The following is a 17,983-nucleotide window of genomic DNA, read 5'->3' as shown; positions in this document are numbered from 1 at the left end:
ATATTACATTTACTTCCACTTTACTAAGGCTTAGGCTCTGCTTTTGTTTGTGTGCTCCTATTTGTCAGTTGCAAGGGACAGGGAAAATAAAAAACAAAAAGCAACAGAGCAACCACACATCTCTACAAAAACGTTGGTCTTGCCACTTATCTTGGCATCAACTTGCTGGCTGACTCTAGCATAACTTAGCATAACCTTCTCACTAACACATTTCAGAGCACTTGTTAAGGGACATTGTGAGAAAAGCTTAACGTAATTTTGCACTGAGATTGGACAGCTTGAATTATCCATTAAGAAATTTTCTGTGACTTAGTACAGCCTACTGCCTCAGTGCTATTCTGAAAAACCATAAGATTATCAAAAATTATCTTAAGCTTTTCAATTTCTATTCTCATTTACTCTATCTCTTCAGAAGTTATGCTGGAATCAATTTTCTCCCAATATTTCCATCTGTCAAAACTACCATTATGTCTTTCCCTTAGATAAAACTGGGATGGGGATAGGCCTGTGTTAACAACCGACTTCTAACCCCCAGATCAACTGCACAAACACCACCCCTTCTTAAGAATCATTCTGATGTTCTGATCTGCTGCTCTGTCATATGCTATCAAGATAAAAATCTGCAGATATGTCTTAAACCTACTATGCTGCCATATGTGAGGAAATATTTTTTTGGCTATTATATCAGCAGCCACGCACTAAACAAGCTAAGAACTCCATGAAGTGCAACTTCACAGATATCCAATAGGGTTTCCATTGAGAGGGAAGGGCAGGGGAGAGGACTAGCAGACGTGTGCATTTCTTAATTGAGCTTAAAATTCCTCCTCTAATTTTCATTCGAATAAATCCTGAGTGACAGAGATAACCATTTTTGCAGATCGGCACCAAGAGGAAGAGCTGGTGCCAGCTGCTTCATTGCAGCCTATATGATTGATTTTGCACTTGATGGCTCTCTTTATTCTATGAGATCATCCAAAACAGTTAAGCTTAATGCTACCAGCCAAGTCTTTGCAGTAAGAAAGAACCACTCTGGCTGGAACAAGAGACAGATGGTAGACTGCAAAATCCCTACTTCTCTTTACCTCAGATGCTCTCTGCCTTGCAGCTACAAACAATTTCCTCTGCAGATAAGAAGGAAGAGAGGGAGATTAATATCTCCAGGTGGTGACCACTGGTAGGCTGTGTCATTTCTCCTAATATTTTAGTGTCGATAAATCTAGAGCTACTGGATAACATATATACTTCAATGTTAAACAGTATTTCGAGAATGCAATAACCTCAAACAACAACAATAACAACAACAACAAAAAAAAAAAAAAAACAAAAAAACCAGAACTGTGCACCTAAAACAATGGTTTATTAAAATTGGAGAATGATAGTAGGAGGGGTAAAATAAAGGTGGACTTTGGAAAATCACCTACCACATCCCTCATCTTGATAAAAGCTTGCCCTACTTCTTCTTTAAAAAGCTCCTCAGTCTATTTTATTTCCCTTAATGCAATCAAACTCAAAAGTCCTCCTATGTACAGCTTCTCTGTAGACTCCTTCAGCAACACCAGAATTAGAGAAAGGACCAAAGAGGAAAGTAACACCAATCCCAGCATGATCTTCCCCATTGATCAGATTCTCTAGATCATATTTCCCATTTTCATTGTCTGCCCTCCAGCTCGCTCGCATTATTCTTGACTGTGACAGCTGGAACCCAATACTGTATTTCTGCAGAGACATTAGGGTCAGAACATCCACAGTGTCAGGCACTGTACATCTTACAGCAATTTCCCATGACTACGATTCCCAGCTTACTTATGAGAATACCTTCCAAGGTTTTAATGACCTTGTAAAAGTCAAAGTATCTATTTCCTACTCCTTAGCATTAAAACTTGTTGGCTCATTACAGGGGCAAACGAAGTGTTTGACAGGATTCTTCATGACTAAAAGTCAGTACTGAACATTTGTCATCTCCTTGATATTTAATTGCCTTTTCTCCCTTCAGTTACGTTGGTCTATACCCACAGCTCTTCTCAATGCTTTTAGATACACCACAACATTTAACCTTTTCCAGCTATCCAGAATCTCTCCCATCTTTCACTAGATCAAGTAAAATGAGTATGCTCTTGAAATTGGTTCAGCCTGCTCATTAAGTATCCTAGGAAAAATTTCAGCAGGATCACTGGATCACAATCTGAAATTGATTTGCTTACATAACTAGCAGTTGTCCTGTGTTATCTTTTAATTAAATTGAACATTCGCTCTCCTTTATTTGTGATGGATTTGCACCATATTCTCTTGTTCTTTCATTTTCAGCTTTCTTCCTCCACGTAACTCTTCTTTAAATTCTCTTCACTGTAGCATCAGCATGCAGACTGAGACACGCAATGCAGCACAAGTGTTCCAGGCAGACAGCCTTCAATGAACAGACTTCCATGGAGTTTTGTTTGCCAGAATTTAAAAAAAGGGCAATGGTTTGTGTTGGAATGCATGGGCTGAAGTGCAGCATAGTAGTTTGTTTATGCCTACAGTTGGCTACAAGCCCAGGATAAGCTTTTTAGGTCAGAGTAAGCTGTTCTAAAGCAGTGGAGAATGAAGGGTGCATCAGCAATATGAGGCTACAAATTAGGAGTTCCTAACTAACAATGTAAAGAAATAGTCACTAGACTGTATAGTAGGTAGACAAGGTAGGTTCAGTAAACTCATATTAGGCACAAGTAGCACATAAACAGTAGCCAACTTCAGATTCCAAGTGCTTTAAAGCTTCTGGTGCCTTTTGTTTTAAAATCTAACACCAGCACCACTAAAGCCATTACCCATTCTCATCAACTAAATGTTTGGCCTTTAAAAAGATGTTCACAGCTCAGCAAGCCACCCACCTGACAAGATCCATTCCAAGCAAGGCTTCAGATTCGGAAGCTGGTTCTCTGGTCACGACAGCTTCATTAGCTATACAGACTCCATGCTCATTGGCTCCCATTTCTGCTCCCCAAAGCCAGGAAGGCCTGCTCAGCACAACAGCATGAGTCTTTGGCACCTGCTCAATCTCAATATATGTGCACTGCATTGGCAGAGAAAACAGGAAGAGAAAATGTAAAACAGCTGCAAGCACTGGATTTAATCTTCCAACTCTAACATAGACTTCAATCTTTAGCACAAGATTTAACGTGGAGACAAGATACACATCATGAAAAAAAAAAAACACCTCTTGAGTATGAGCTGGGGAATTTTTTTAAAACAATATTTGTTAGGTTTGAACCTTTATGTCTTGATATTACAGAAGACTGGGAGAAGACATCTGTTTCAACAGGTGAAGGCTTCAGTTAGTCATGCAGAACCCAAGTGCTAGAAGCAGTAGAAAGCAGAATTAAGTGGCCCGTTTCTCAGTGTTAGCAGTACAGTTCATGTTTTCTGCATAACAACATCAAAACAATCTCTCATCTCACTTAAAAACCATCTCCTGTATTTTATGTAAATGGTGTAATAACAATAATTGGACAAAGCACATTGGAAAGTTTCCCCCTGAAAGTTTCCCCCTCTTCCTTAGTGCTTTCCCTGCACCAAGTCTAAGTCTGCTGATAGAAAGAAAAATCAAGACTTGAAAGTGTTCGGTGGATAAACAGCCACTGAAAGAAAAGCACAGGCATTGTTTTTGCTTAAAATTGATGTTTCAGCTATTTTAAATGGTTTACTGTAATCTGAGTTCTATGGATACATTCTAACAAGTCAAAGATGCAGAGGAAGGCTGTACAGAAGTCATTGACACTGCAAAGAAGAAAGAAATCATTCATTATCTTTCACATATAATTACTTTTCTCTTGTTTTGGAATATAAAAACAAGCCCTGTTTTCCCAAGCAGCGTGGAAGAAAGCTTGATCCATCATTAGATCGTTGGCTTGGACAAACCAAAGAAATGGGTTTTATATTTTATTCCTGAGCTCACATCAAGTTCCTCAAGGACCACAGATTTTTTGACTGAGGAAACTGAAACTGTCATATTTATGAGACAGCTCTCAATGTCTAGCATTCCTGGTGCAACACCTTCCCTGATGGAAGTAATCTGTACCATTTTGCAGGAATATTTAAAAATTTTTCCTTTTAGCCATGTGTTTGATTTTGATATTTAGTTTAGGCAATATGATTCTGACAGGGAAAAATCCCTAATATTTGACCAAGCTGGCATATATATTGCTTACATAGTAACAGACTATCATTTAGTAGATACAGAATCAATCTATTGGAGTGCAACAACATATGGCATTAGCCTGGAACTAAGAACCATCCAACAAATATATATATTTTTGGCATGCTGTGCAATTTTTTTTTTTTTTTTTTTTTTTTTAATTTTTATTTTGTCCAGAGCTACAGGTCACCACTATTTGGAAAAGCACTTTGTATATGTGTGAGAATGAATAGAGAGCAGCTGTATCTTCTGGATATATGCAAAGGAGAACACAGAGTTGCCTCAGTATGAAAAGGGGCTGGGTCAAGCACCTTCCTATGCAACACACACAGACATGACAAGAGCAAATTTCAGGCAGTCTGCAGACAGGGAAACCTCAACCCCTCCACAGGGCTATTTCTGGCTCCCTAAATCTCATAGGTGCTCCATCAGCAAGTTGAAGCCATCCTGCAGAGCCGTACAGTATATCAACCATCTCAACTCTGGAGGAGAAAGCAAAAACCTGAGGCAGTACGGAGAAGATGTCAGTACTCTGTAAGTCCATCCTTGTGAGCATTCCCTGACCGAATAGCCTCTTATACAACCTTGAACACATTGGAGCTTTAATTTTCTAGGAGAACAAAAATGATGAACACTGTGAGAAGTGATATACTGAGAAAAATGCTGCAATTTTTTATTCGTAAACCATCATCTACTGCATATCCCTGTCACCAAACACTTACTAATTTGGGCTTCATCCCAAAACCAAGCATTTCTAAAGTTGCAATTCATTAAGAAGATTTTATTATCAGCAGTAGCAGCCAGAGAAGGAGAAAGAGGAAGTTGTGTGCTTCTGTTGGAAGGATACAGAGAATCCTAAACAAAAGAGAAAGTGCCTCTGCTTTGTAACTGTGTAATCAGGGGCCTCTCCAGGCACCTCCTTCATTTAGAAATATTCCAGTCTGTAAGGAAGGCAGTAGGCTAAGTGCAGAGGAGAGCATTTGAAACAGCAAACAAAATACGTCTGACACTTTCTACATTGATTCTCCACCTCCTTCCCTCCCCCACCAAGCAAACACAGGCCATACCTCTGTGTTATTTCAGCTTCAAAAAAAAATCAACACACGTACACAACATTCACATCTTATTTGTATAAACCATCTTAGAAGATCTAAGGCAACCCAAGGGAACACTACAAGCTTGGGGCAGAAAACTGTGTAGAGGAAACAGACCTGGGGATATTGGTCAAATTTTGGCCAAAACATGAACCAGCAGTGTGCACAGGTGGCCAAGAAGGCCAAGAGCATCTAGGTCCAGATACAACAATAGGTTGTTCATTTTAAGCTGAAATACTTTAACCCTTTGTAACACAAATTACCCCTTAAAATAACATCAGAAAACTATTTCCTGGATAAAATAATGTCTTCACAGTAGAAACAAGGTGCAAGAAGCAGAGGAACCAGGTTATCCACCTTAATCCAAGATGCATCAATCATAAAGGTAGGTCAGTTAAAACTAGTTGCTGGATTTGCAGTACAACAAACCATTCTATTCCACACAAATCAGAACATGTGTTCATAACAGCTGACAAATGGAAGAAAGTATTAAGAGAGGATAACAGTATGCACAGAAACTCAGCAGCTACTAGATCTCCAGAACTTGGAGCTCAGGTGAAGACAAGATTTCAAGAACAAGCATTAGTCACAACCTCCCTATCCCCCCACCCTGAGCCCTTCTGATCTGGCAAATCCCTCCAGCACAGTGGCATAGCAGCCTGTCATAATGAGAGCTGTGCCAAACTGGACAATGACAAATCCAACAGACAGAAGGTACTGCTCTGAGTCTGCCTGCAACCAATTCTGTCCTTAAATTCCTGAAGCAACCAACCTCAGGATTTCCAAACCCTAATAATTTTCTTACAGCATGAATGCTAATAACCACAAGACTAGTGACACAGCTGATGGCACTGGCTGCTGGTGAGTCAATGGTCAGGCTCTGCTGATTTGCTAGAACTCCAGTCCTGAAAGCAGCACAACTGCACCACGTGCTGTGACAGTGAATTTCCAATGGCACATCTCAAAGTAAACAATAGGGACTTCACATGCAAGAGATGCAGCCAACATCTTTGAGAAGAGTTGAGCAGGCTGAAAACTAATAATGTTTCCTTTATTTCACAGTATATTTAAAAAAAAAAGTCTTAACAAGGCAATTCTAAACTTAGCACAAAGCACAAATGCGCCTCCCATCCTAGCTACAGCATACAGGTACATTGGAGGTATTCCAAAAGCAAATATGGAAGTCATAAGCACAAGAGACTTCTCCTTTCATTATGAAAAGAAACTCGTTTGTGCAGCTTCTACTGCACTGCAATACAGCTGCAGGAGGTGATTCCACAGATGACATGGGCACCATGGGCATTCCCCACGCATGTGAAGGGGAGGACTGGGAAGATAGTATATGGGTGCTCAAGAGAGCTAGAAGAAGATGAACTGTTCTCTGATAGGAGAACTACATGCGGAGAGGAGAACTACATACAGAGGAGAACTCTGACCTATTCCACCAAGCCACCAGAGAGCCTCCAGCATTATGCCACACTATGAATTGAACTTAACAAAATAAAATACATAAGTTGTTAAACAAACCTCTGAGTGCAGCACATCTCCAGCACGCTCTCAGCCTTGGGTGCCATTACATATCAGAAGTGATTTAGCAATCAAGAATTCATCTCTTGCTTTGTGAGTTACAAATCTAGCACTCTCATGCATTCTAAACAAACATAAAACTGAAAGCAGGATGAAACTTATTAAGTTCATTTTTAAAAACTGATAAGAAAGATTTCAATAAAGTCACAAAAAACCGTGAGAGTTTTTTTAGAATTCACAGATACCTTAAAATTAATTTCTAAGTTTGGCCACTTTGAAACACTCATATTTTTTGGCCACAAGTAAACACTGAGCCAAAAGAGGATATAAGTTTTTTCTGCTCCTCAAACACAAATGCATAGCTCGAGCTAACTAGTTTTGCTTTGTGGCAAATGGAAGCAAAGCAGCAGCACTTCCCTACAGTCAAAACACAGGCTTTGAAAAAGCAGAAACATCCAAGAGATTGACTTCTAACTCTGAATTACTGCTGGCTCATGCATGGTGTTACAAAGCAAAGTCAAACACATTAGTTTAAAGGCCAGTGGCTTGCAATGGAGTAGAAATGAGAAAAAGCTTAGATTAGCCAAGCAACAGAGCCTGCTGAAGGCAGAAACCGCTTTCTCTCTTTCATCAGTTGCTGTCTGCCTGCATAGTGCTTCCCCTCTGAAGTCTAAAGGTTAGCTTAAACAGGGTGGGTTGAGCTAAGCTGTCTGACTGCATGCCATGATGGGCTGCTTATACAGTCACTGGCTTTCAGCTAAAAAGCAAGAAAAGACAGCTTCCTAAACTGAACTGTAACCCTTTAGACTACAATCTTTTGCATCTCCATAAAGCAAATTAAAAGTTTTATCATGGGCACAGACATCACTATGTTTCTTGAAGATTTCCTGATGGCTAGCACTTACTCCTGAAGGTGTCACACTGGGACGCCCAGGTTTAAGTTCACAGCTGCAGTGACACAACTGCAAGTGTTGCACTGCCAATCTGACCTGGAAAGCAAGTTCTCAGTAGATTCAGCTGCTGCTTGGTTTATATTACCACATATATGACAGACATATATGTCTGAACATGTTACTCCCAGATATAATACAGATATCTCAGATAACCTCCCAGTCAGACGGCATAAGAGGGAATCAAAGCATATCAGAACTGAACTACAGCACTGGCAGGACATCTGATGATTATGTTAGAAAAACTATAGTGTATATCCATGCAATGCAAAGCCAACTTGAACATAATCAGAGTATACTTTCCAAATTTTATATCCACCTCCTAACATCAAACCAGACGCCATAGTTAACCTCAACTGAGTTTCTGTCTGCAGTGTTCAAAGTGATGCACAGTAAAAAAAAAAAATTATACTTCTCTGACAACTCAGAGGAGCATCTCACTCCCCCCAACCAAAACCGAAAAACCCCACACCAAAAAGAGCCCCACATCTCTAAGGCATAACTGTGCCAAAAACTTTTAGAGAACATGGAATTCCTCCTACCCCACAGAGGGCTGGCTTTAAGCCCAGAAGACTGTTTAATACCAATTTACTAGAAAACTGTGCTTATTCCACAATGCAATAGACTTTATTGTGGACCATTCTTTGTAATTTCTTCATTCCGTTCCTCTCATAAGATATTGCATGCTATGAAGACAGAGTTTGTATTGCTCTGTGTTCTAGCAAGGCAAGCAACCCATTAAATCATGGGTAAAAGGGTAGATTATAAGGAAGGGAGGTTGAGCTAAAAGAGAAAAAAAAGATCTAGAAAACTAAGCTACAAAAAAGGTTATCAGCCCAAGAATTCTTCAGGAGAAAGAAAATCACAGCAAAGTGACAGGTTACAAGAGAACAAGAGAAATCTAGTCAGTAAAATCTGCCCTAAAAACAAAACAGTTTTGCATCTCAACACTCATACACCACAAATTCTCACTAATGCACAAGACAATCCAAAACTGGGAAAAGATAAAATACTTACTTTTAGTACAGGGATTCCAAAAAGGGCCTTATTTATGTTTAAGGAAGCAATATTTTAACCTGTGCACCCAAATTTGCTATACTGCCCACTACAACGAGCAATGATCAGCATTTGCCACTGCAAAATAACAATGCAAAACGTGAACAAAGTTTGGAAAGGTTGTCACACACAGGCACAGAATAGACCATAATGAAAAGCCCCTTTGTTCGGGGTCTTGGGAACCTGCTGACATAGAGGGAAGGAATTATGCTGATGAGTTAGCTGCAGGGTTACTGTCTGGTTGGTTGTGCCACAAACGTCTAACTTAAAATGACTTGCAGTATTCACTAAGCATCCATCTTCCCTTGTTTAAGGTGCTGTCACACACTGGCTGATAGCTATGTAACAAAGCCTGCTAGATTTCTTTACAGCAATAATCTAGCTGAACTACTATTCCATTTTTTTTGTTATATTGTGCATTATCACAGTTAGAAAAATGAGCAGCACAGAACAAACAGGACACAGAGTACTTGAGAGTCTTGACCTTGTAAAAGTTTGTAAAAAAAGAGTGACAGAGTTATGGAAAAGCATTCAAAATGGGTTAGGCACTGGAGTACACTACATGTAAAGAGTAGAACATAACAAAAAGCAAGCCCATCATCCTTGCCCAGTGACACTAAAGGATGTGTATCTAGCATAAGAAGCCAATAAAAAGGTACAACTATTCATCTGGGAGAAAAAAAAATGCATGGATGAGAGAGAAGTATTAGTCAGAGGCACAAAGGATTATTGGCTTAGGAGGAACAGTAGCATAAAACAGGTTAATCACACTTTTCATTTTGTAAAACCTGCATTTAACACTCTCATACCTGTTCAATTAATTTTATAGGACAAAAGAGAATCTATAGCAACCCAAAGCAAAACCCCAGAAAATGAACATTTCAAAGAAAAAGGTAAGAGTGATGTCAAAGGATACATCTAGAAGCTTTGAAATTCCTTTATACTCCCCATATTAGCTTATTATCTCTGACAGCTCAATAAATTTTCTTGGAAGGTAGATAGAGTCTCACATAGCTGCTAGTTTAAAAATATGAAGCAACTGAATTCAAGCCCTCCAAAGCTCTTCTTAACTTGTAAGGATCCAATTAACAGTACACAGGAAATTAATGAGTTTTGCACAAGTTCTGCATATAGGTAAGTATGCATTTATCCTGAGATGAGCAGAGCATTAGACATGTTTCTGCATTAGGAGAACACCACATACATTTTGGCTAATTAGCAAAAACTGAAGATCATATTCTTCTTCTGATGTCATGAAGAGCTAGCATGCTTAAAATTGCAATCTTCTTATTAATCAGATTCCTTTAGTTTATACAACAGCAAAACCTAGAATCAAACCTAGCAGCCTGAAACTCTTTTTTTAGAGCTTTCATTAATCCACTCAGTCAGTTACAATTCCTACCAAATTAATTACTATAAGGCTTTTTGGAAGACCTTTGAAGTGACTAGTTTACAAAAACAGCAAAATCTGAAGAGAATCACTCTCCAACATTGATATTTGCTAGACTCATTCATTTGACTGAACTTAATATACAAGGGCTGCTCCAAAAAGCGATGCCTCCTATTTCATCATGTCAGCCCACAGCATCAGAGGCAGATGTTGGTGGTATGGCAGTAGGGATTGAACTGTGCGGCTGGCACAGAAGCGTGTATGAAGCAAAGGGATGTCACTGAATTCCTCCCTACAGAAAAAAATTGCACCCCTTGACATTCGCTGGAGACACTGAACATTTATGGAGGCAGAGAATGTGAGCACAGTGAGGTGATGGGCGCTGCGTTTCAGCAGTGGCAACAGCATGAAAGACAGGTCACATTCCAGACGGCTATACAGATGTTTCAGTGCTGTATGCAGGCCCTTGTTCATTGCTGGAGAAACACACAGCTATTGGTGGTGTCTATGTTGAAAAATAGCATTTTGTAGCTGAGAATTTGCTCTATCAAACAGCGTTATTGTGCTCTATCTGTTGTAGTTTCCATGAAAATAAACATTACTTGCCTATGAAAGCAGGAAAAACATCTCAAACTGGCAAGTAAATACGTGCTTAGGTCTGTCTGAAAGAAAGCTCCTAAAGGAGTCTGCAAAGCCACCAGAGAATCTTCAGACCTCATAAAATAATTAAAGCCAGTAACTGTTCTAAGCTTACTTTAACACACATAGTTTAAACAGCAAAAAGTCCCACTCATTAACAATACTTAGTGCTGAGTGTGATAAAGATGCAGTGCAAGCAGTCACTTAACATCAATCCCAGAGCAACTGAACACGTTTTTATTCTCTGCTAAGAGGAAATGGGAAGAATTTAGGCAAGCAGCTGGAGCCCACACATTTTGTAAATCACAGTACTCTTAAGGTAATGTAGAATTATACAATAGCATAGTCTAGCAGAGGCCAAAGTAACCATGTAATTAGGGCTTAAGCCCAAACTTCAGAGAAGTAAAACTACATACAATTAAGGTATTTGTCCACTTCAGTCTCTTGTCTAATGCTGCACCTGCATCACACTGCAACAAACTTTACCTCCATTAAAAAAAAAAAGTTTCTATGATTTAAGGAGAAGGACGAGATATGGGGAAAAGACTCCAAAATAAACAAATACTCTAACTCTTTAAGCTCTTAGAATTATTCTCCTTTGAAGAGACAAAGGCTTAATTTTTTTTTTCCTCCACATACACACTTTTTTTCATCTTCAGTTTGGTGATGAGAAGCTGTCTAAAAAACTACTTTGCAGTTTTCTTCCTGTCTTATCGTCACACTTGTGTTCTGTTACTAGCACAGGTCTACTGCAGTGCGACTTACTCAGCACTGCAGTAAGCAGCAGTTTGTGCTTTTCAGAAGGGGGATGGGATTACTTTACATCCAAGATTAAACCATTACATGTGAGTAGTGAAACAAATCAGGAGAACATTAACTGCTGCAAAGACAAACAGCACCACAGTCTCTAAAATTTGGAAGTGGTCCCACTTCAAGGACAGAATAAAACTGGCACTGGCGTTAGGATCTCTTCTGAGGAAGTATCAACTCTGATATCCATAAATGATCCGTAGGGATTGGTGATACACTCCTCGTGCATCCCACCTAGTGTCTTCTGCTTTCTGCACAGCCACAGAGATGGATGCAGGCGCTGAAATGACCACCCCCACTAATCCTTGTCTTTCCTTCTACTACCTCAGTTTCTTCATTTCACCTTCACTACACACTTGCTCCTCCTCCTTTCCAGTTCATTCTCCCCTTTCTTAACCTCCTCTCATGTAGGCTACATTGTGCAGTTTCCTGAGATGTGAACAAGTCAGCCTGTCTGCTGGAAAAAACGCAGCTCATGGAAATTTCCTCAATTAAACAATAACAACAAAAATATTACATTCCAAATTTCACTTTTAAAACTTTCAGAAATGTCATATTCCCCTACTCAAGAGAGGTTTGAATGAAGGGAACAAGGATTTCATGATCTGACAAGAAAACAAGCATCATTCATTTATTTTAATAATACTCATTTCTCATTGCTGAAATGTAATGGTTCACCCTTACCTCAACTTTACTTCCTGGATCGTGAGTTGCAGCAGCAAAGTAGACCACCTCCTGTACTTCATCCCTAGGCCGTGCAGAGTTCTTTCCAAACACCACCAGCCCATCTTTGGAACATGGGGGAAAGGCTACAAAACAGTAACTTGGAGGAGCTTCAGCCATCCTAAAAAAGAAAAAAGTTAAAACTGATGTTTGTCTAATTTGTAATTTCATGCAATAAAGAATCATTAATTCTACTGCGATTTGTTGCATCTTAGAGACAACATATCACCTCTAATTGTCAGTTAATTATGTAATGATAGTGGAAGATGATGTCAGTTCAGAGGAGGCTCATCTGGGTTTAATAAAAAGAACTGTAGAGATTTTCAGACATGTTTTACCCAGGCCTTGTGAAGGCACACAGAGGAGAAAAGAAGACAAGATGACTGTACCTTAATGAAACTACTTAGTCTCCATAGAAGGAAAGAAAATATTCTGCATCAGAGCTGTTTGGGAACACATGACCTAGATTGTATACTGCTGACTCAGACAAGTGCAGAGACATAGAAGAATTTTAATTTACTCTCACTGCTCTCATGCAGTTCAAAATTAAAAAATAATAAATTAAAATTGAAAAAGAAAAGAGAGAGAGAGAGAGAGAGAGAAAACACGTTTGAGGGATTCCTGAGGGAGGACAGTGGTGTAACTGGAAACAGAACAAAGATATAGCACAGTTATAACAACCGCCTGTCAATTTATCCACTCAGATCAGGGAGACTGAAGCACTAATGGCACTTTATTTCCTCTGCGGTTTGTCTGCATTGTTGCTCTTACCTAAAGTTAATTGATTGCAGTTTAGTTGTTTATGCAGGCTAATATGAATATTCTTTGAAACGCTTGCATGGTAGCACAAACATTGTAGGTGTTCTTAATGCCAGTTATTCATAAAAAGTGTAAATGGTTTCAGGACTATGACACCCCTGTAGCTCATCTTGTGTACATTGCTATAACTGAGTTTTTCTTCCTTCACTGAACCTTCTGACACACACCAGAAGAAAAAGGTGCAGTGCTTGTTAAAATAGCACTCAGCATCAATTCCTGAGATCATTTCACAGATCATTGCATCAGAATTTATCAGAAGTTCCCTGCTGCAAAAACGAATGTGTATATTCCTCTTCTCCTTCCATCATATTCTGAACAGGTAAAAACAGGTGCACATGTTTCAATGCATTAGACACAACATACACAATCAAAACTTTTCACAAAATGGCTACTAAGTTCTTTGAAAGAGCACTATGTGTACGGGGAGGGAGATGTGCAAAGCTGTTTTTGTACACTATTCAAATTTGACATTTTCTTTTAAATAGTACCACTTGAGAACACACTTTTGAGACAGAATAGCAGGCTTCCAATGTTAAACCATTTTATGTAAAGGCTTCCCTTCAGTGGGCTATGAAGAAAACACCCAAGTTCATCTATAAACCATGAACAGGTCATAGATTTGCTCAACTTAAAAAAAATAAATCACCAAGAGACAATGTGCTAAAGGTGTCCCCTGACAACACAATGAGGGCTGACAAACTGTAGGGAACTCACGTAACAATTTAATTTAGGTAAGGTTTTACACAAAATAACAAGCCAGCTAAGATGAAAACACACTATGTTATACTCACAAGCCCCTCTTTACAGGCATAGTTTAGACCACTGATGAGGGCTGAGCAGCTGTAAGCCAGAGTGAGTTCAGCTGGTAAAAATGCACCTGGTGGAGGACACCTATTGGAGGACTTACTAGCACAGCATACATTTTGAGTTGCACATAGGTGTCTTGCAGATGGACATGGAGACAAAGTTCCACTTTAATTGCCATTCTCACCCATTGTGAGCCATCTGAGCATTACAATTAAACTAAAATACAACTTGTCGGTGATTTGCCCAAACTGCTTCTCTAATGAAGCAATTTAGTATTTTGCTTGGTGTAAACCATGAATTATTCCAGAAACATACATTTCTTTTGCTACATTGGTGATGTCAATTTAGCTGCTTTCCAACAAACACGAAGAGTTCACATCTACACTTAGATAAATCATTGCTCAGAGCTCTAAATTTTATTCTGATGTTTTGCCAGACCAGCCAAAATCTTGAATAACTTGCAGCCTTACAGTAGATATCAGTAAGCAAAAGATTTTTTTTTTTTTCTATTCTAAACACAAGTGGGTCTACTTGAAATGCATTGAGGCAACTGACAGACACTAACCTTCTTTCTACACTGCTGGATGTTCTTCTATCTACACACCAAATATATGGCCAGGCATGCTTAAAAAGAAGCAAAGGAATATTTAAGGTATTCAAGGCAGACTTCTATGTACCTGCAGACTGAGTAGTTCAGGAAAATAATTAAAAATCTGTAGGTATCTAATGCTGTAAAGAATCCGAAGTCCTCCTTGGCGTAAAATGGGGTCACTTCTATCTGTCAGGTTCTTGATTTGTTTCTTTAGATTTACCAACAGTTACTGAAACAAAAAACAAATTGCCAATTTGGTAACACTAAGGATGAACACAGGAGTAAGCTACTTTGTAACACTCCACAACACTACACTCCACACAGGGCTGCATATAACAGTTACACACCACAAGCTAAATGTTATAGCCTTGTACTGAACACACAATTATCCTAGAAGTCCTCCCTGGGATCTTAAATTCTGTTTCTAAAGAGGGAAGCCAGTTAGCAGTCAGCTACAACTTAAATCTGCTCACTTTGCTAGGTAGCAGTTTTTCTTACAATCTCACCAGGTTAATTTTAAATACAACAAGGACAGCAGTTTCTCGAATACACCACAGCCCAAGTTTGTTCAGAACACCACTGATCTTCCTTCATCACACAACTGAAGCAGTTTGTTAGCAGCTACGTATCTAAGCAGGAGACTTCCACTTTCCTGCTCTTTCCCCTTTTCTTAGTTCATCGTCAGGTTGCCCTCGTTCTCGTTGTCACGCATTTCACAGAACGCCTGAGGTTGGCACACACCTCTGTGTCCATCTGTCCAACCTGTGCTCCAGCAGGGATGCCGAGAGCAGGGTGCCCAGGCCACGTCCAGGTGGCTTTTGGAGCTCTCCTAGGAGGACACCTCAAGCCTCTGGGCAGTCTGTGCCAGTGCTCCGTCACCCTCGCAGTGCAGACGTGCTTCCCGATGTCCAGATGCTGCCTTCTGTATTCCACTTTGTGCCCGCTGAGCCTTGTACTGGCACTGGGCACCACTGAAAACAGCAAGGCTCCGTCCTCTTTGCACCCTCCCTGCACGTATTTGTATGCACTGATGAGATCCCTCTCAGCCTCCTGTTCTTCAGTCTGAGCAGTCCCAGCTCTCAGTCTCTCCTCACAGGAGAGATGCTCCCATCCCTTTACCACCTTGGCAGCACAAGATGCTCTTCAAACAATCACAGACACTACCACAGACACTCTTTGAACATTTTCTGCTTGTCTCCAAGAGTTTTGTTGATACAATTATTAAGCTGTACAGGGTGAAGTCTAAACTCTCCTCAATGCCCTGTTTTTCAAGCATGCTGGTGATTGTCCTTGGTTATTTATTGTCATCTCCAGAAACGGTCCACATCTTTTCAAGCCTGTACCCACAAACACAAGGCTGAGAGGGTTAGCACTAGGGTTTCATCTCAGACCTTCACAACAGTTTCAATAACCATATACATTATTTTTCCCCACTCTCACTTCTACAGTTTCTTGGAATTGAAGTTGGTCTGGGACAAGTGCTTTGGGTACCAGAAATACAGAGGCTGCTAAACTTTTGCTGATAAGTTTTGAATGCTTTCTGGTTATGTCAATGTTTTCTTTAATTTTTATATTGCAAAAGGTGCCTCTAAACTCCAGAGAGCACATTAAGCCTTTTACAAAGACACGCAGCTTGTTTCTGTGTATAAAAGCATGACTTTTCCTCACTGTATTTTGTGCTCTTACAAAACAGAATCCCAGCTGTGCTAATACTTCTGAACTATTCAGTAATGTTTAAAGATTCCAGTAAGTCTGTTTTCATTGCTACCAGAAAGGACAAGTCGCCTAATCTGCAGCAAACTTCTGCAATTAAGAACTCAGAGGCAGCACCTGAACAACATTCCTCAAATTTGGATAGATGCTCTCTCGTTAGGAAGGAAAGAGTACATCAAATGGGTTATACATACCCTCTTACCTCTCCCGTGTTCTTAATAGGGAGAGAGGAAGGAATCTCAACTGTGAAAAACTGTGTTTAGCCATTGGTTTCGAACAATGCTTTAACCTTCAAAATAAAATGCTTCCTGTGCCTGAGACAAGCTTGTCTTTCCATTACAAATCAAGTCTAGCATCTTATGCACAGAGACATGTGATCTCTGCATCCTGCAGAAAAGCAACATTTCCAAAAACAGAAATGAAGAGCAAAATTCATTCAGCTTCAGGCACAGAACAAAGATAGCAATCTGAAAAGCACAATAATAATACTGTTCCCAACTTAGGAGACACTGAAAGGTTGTTTGTTGTTTTTTTTTTTTTAAATTGACAATTTGGACAGTTTTAAAGACTGACTTAGCAGAAAAGAGGAAGTTTGCATTAATTAAAAAAATTAGAAAAGCAGAGGCTGTCCCTGAACGTAAAGCACAAAACTGTGCCAGATGTGTGTTCCTATGGTTTGGACGTTTCATTATTAGTCTGACTCTTTCCTTACCATTCAAGAACAGTGGCACAAATTCACCTTTCAAAGGTGCCACATCCTACAGAATTGTAACTCAGTTTTGATTGTCTGTCTCTCCAACTGCCTGAGGAGCTATCTAAGAAGAGTTAGCAGCAGCTGAAATTTCACAAACCAAGCTCAACTTCTCCCTCTCTCTCAAGTCAGTCACTCTCCTTGAACTAATTACATCAGAAGGAATTACTGCATTTTGGAGAATCAGAGCAAAACCTCAACATTTCTAGCTATATGTTTGGGATGGCCATTTTCTCCAGTAGCTTCACTTTTATTACTTATAAGATGTAGCAGTTCCCTACACAAGGATAAAAACATTTTAAAGCTTTCCCACGCAGCACACCCCCTTCGGTCATTTTACTGAACAAATGCATAATAGGACTGAAAGGAACCGAAAATATTTCTCTTGCTGCACGTGGGGAAAATTTGGGATGATCCTGAAGACTACTGCTAGATTTTTTGCATCTGTGTAGCAAATTAAATACTGGCATAACTCTTCAGCATTTACAGTCTTAACATAAGCCATTTAGAAAGTCTGCAGTCCTCTGATCAACCAGTTCTATTTTCATTGTCTAATAAGCCCTCAACCATCCTGTCATAGCAGACATCTTTCAAAAGCAAATGGGAAATAATTTTTTGCCTCAAGTAGTTCACATTACATTGATGAAAACTAGTTCTATTTAAAAACAAATTAGGGTCAGCCATCCAGAAGACAACAGATTTCAATCTCACTTCCATTACAGGCTGTGCACGCAGGGAAAATTCAGTATTTATACCACCAACTCTTCACCGAGTGGATGTCAGCACACTTAATTAAGTCTCCAAGCAGACACAGAACTATATTCCTTCTGTAGATGCTATTCCACCTTGAGACCTAGGGTCGTATTTGTGCCTCTGCTTTTGGTAGGGAAGGATTTGTTTTCTTGCACAAGTTCTCAGCTTCTGCCACTTGGGCAGGGACT

General features: G+C 39.6%; 1 protein-coding gene across 1 annotated transcript in view; it reads right to left on the bottom strand.

Moving 5' to 3' along the window:
- The window catches only part of SCRN1 (secernin 1), a gene marked incomplete at its 3' end in the record, with an annotated part of 32,535 nt that overhangs the window by 11,991 nt on the left and 2,561 nt on the right, over positions 1–17,983 (bottom strand). Inside the window, exons 2-3 of the mRNA XM_079538564.1 lie at positions 12,322–12,481; positions 2,868–3,049 (exon numbers count right to left, since the gene is read on the bottom strand). Of these exons, the coding sequence (XP_079394690.1) occupies positions 2,868–3,049; positions 12,322–12,480 (341 nt within the window). The 5' untranslated portion in view covers position 12,481. The remainder of the gene's footprint in view (positions 1–2,867; positions 3,050–12,321; positions 12,482–17,983) is intronic.

Source organism: Tetrao urogallus, assembly GCF_951394365.1.
Source record: "Tetrao urogallus genome assembly, chromosome: 7".
Taxonomy (NCBI): Eukaryota; Metazoa; Chordata; class Aves; order Galliformes; family Phasianidae; genus Tetrao; species Tetrao urogallus.
This window is presented reverse-complemented; position numbering and strand designations above follow the sequence as displayed.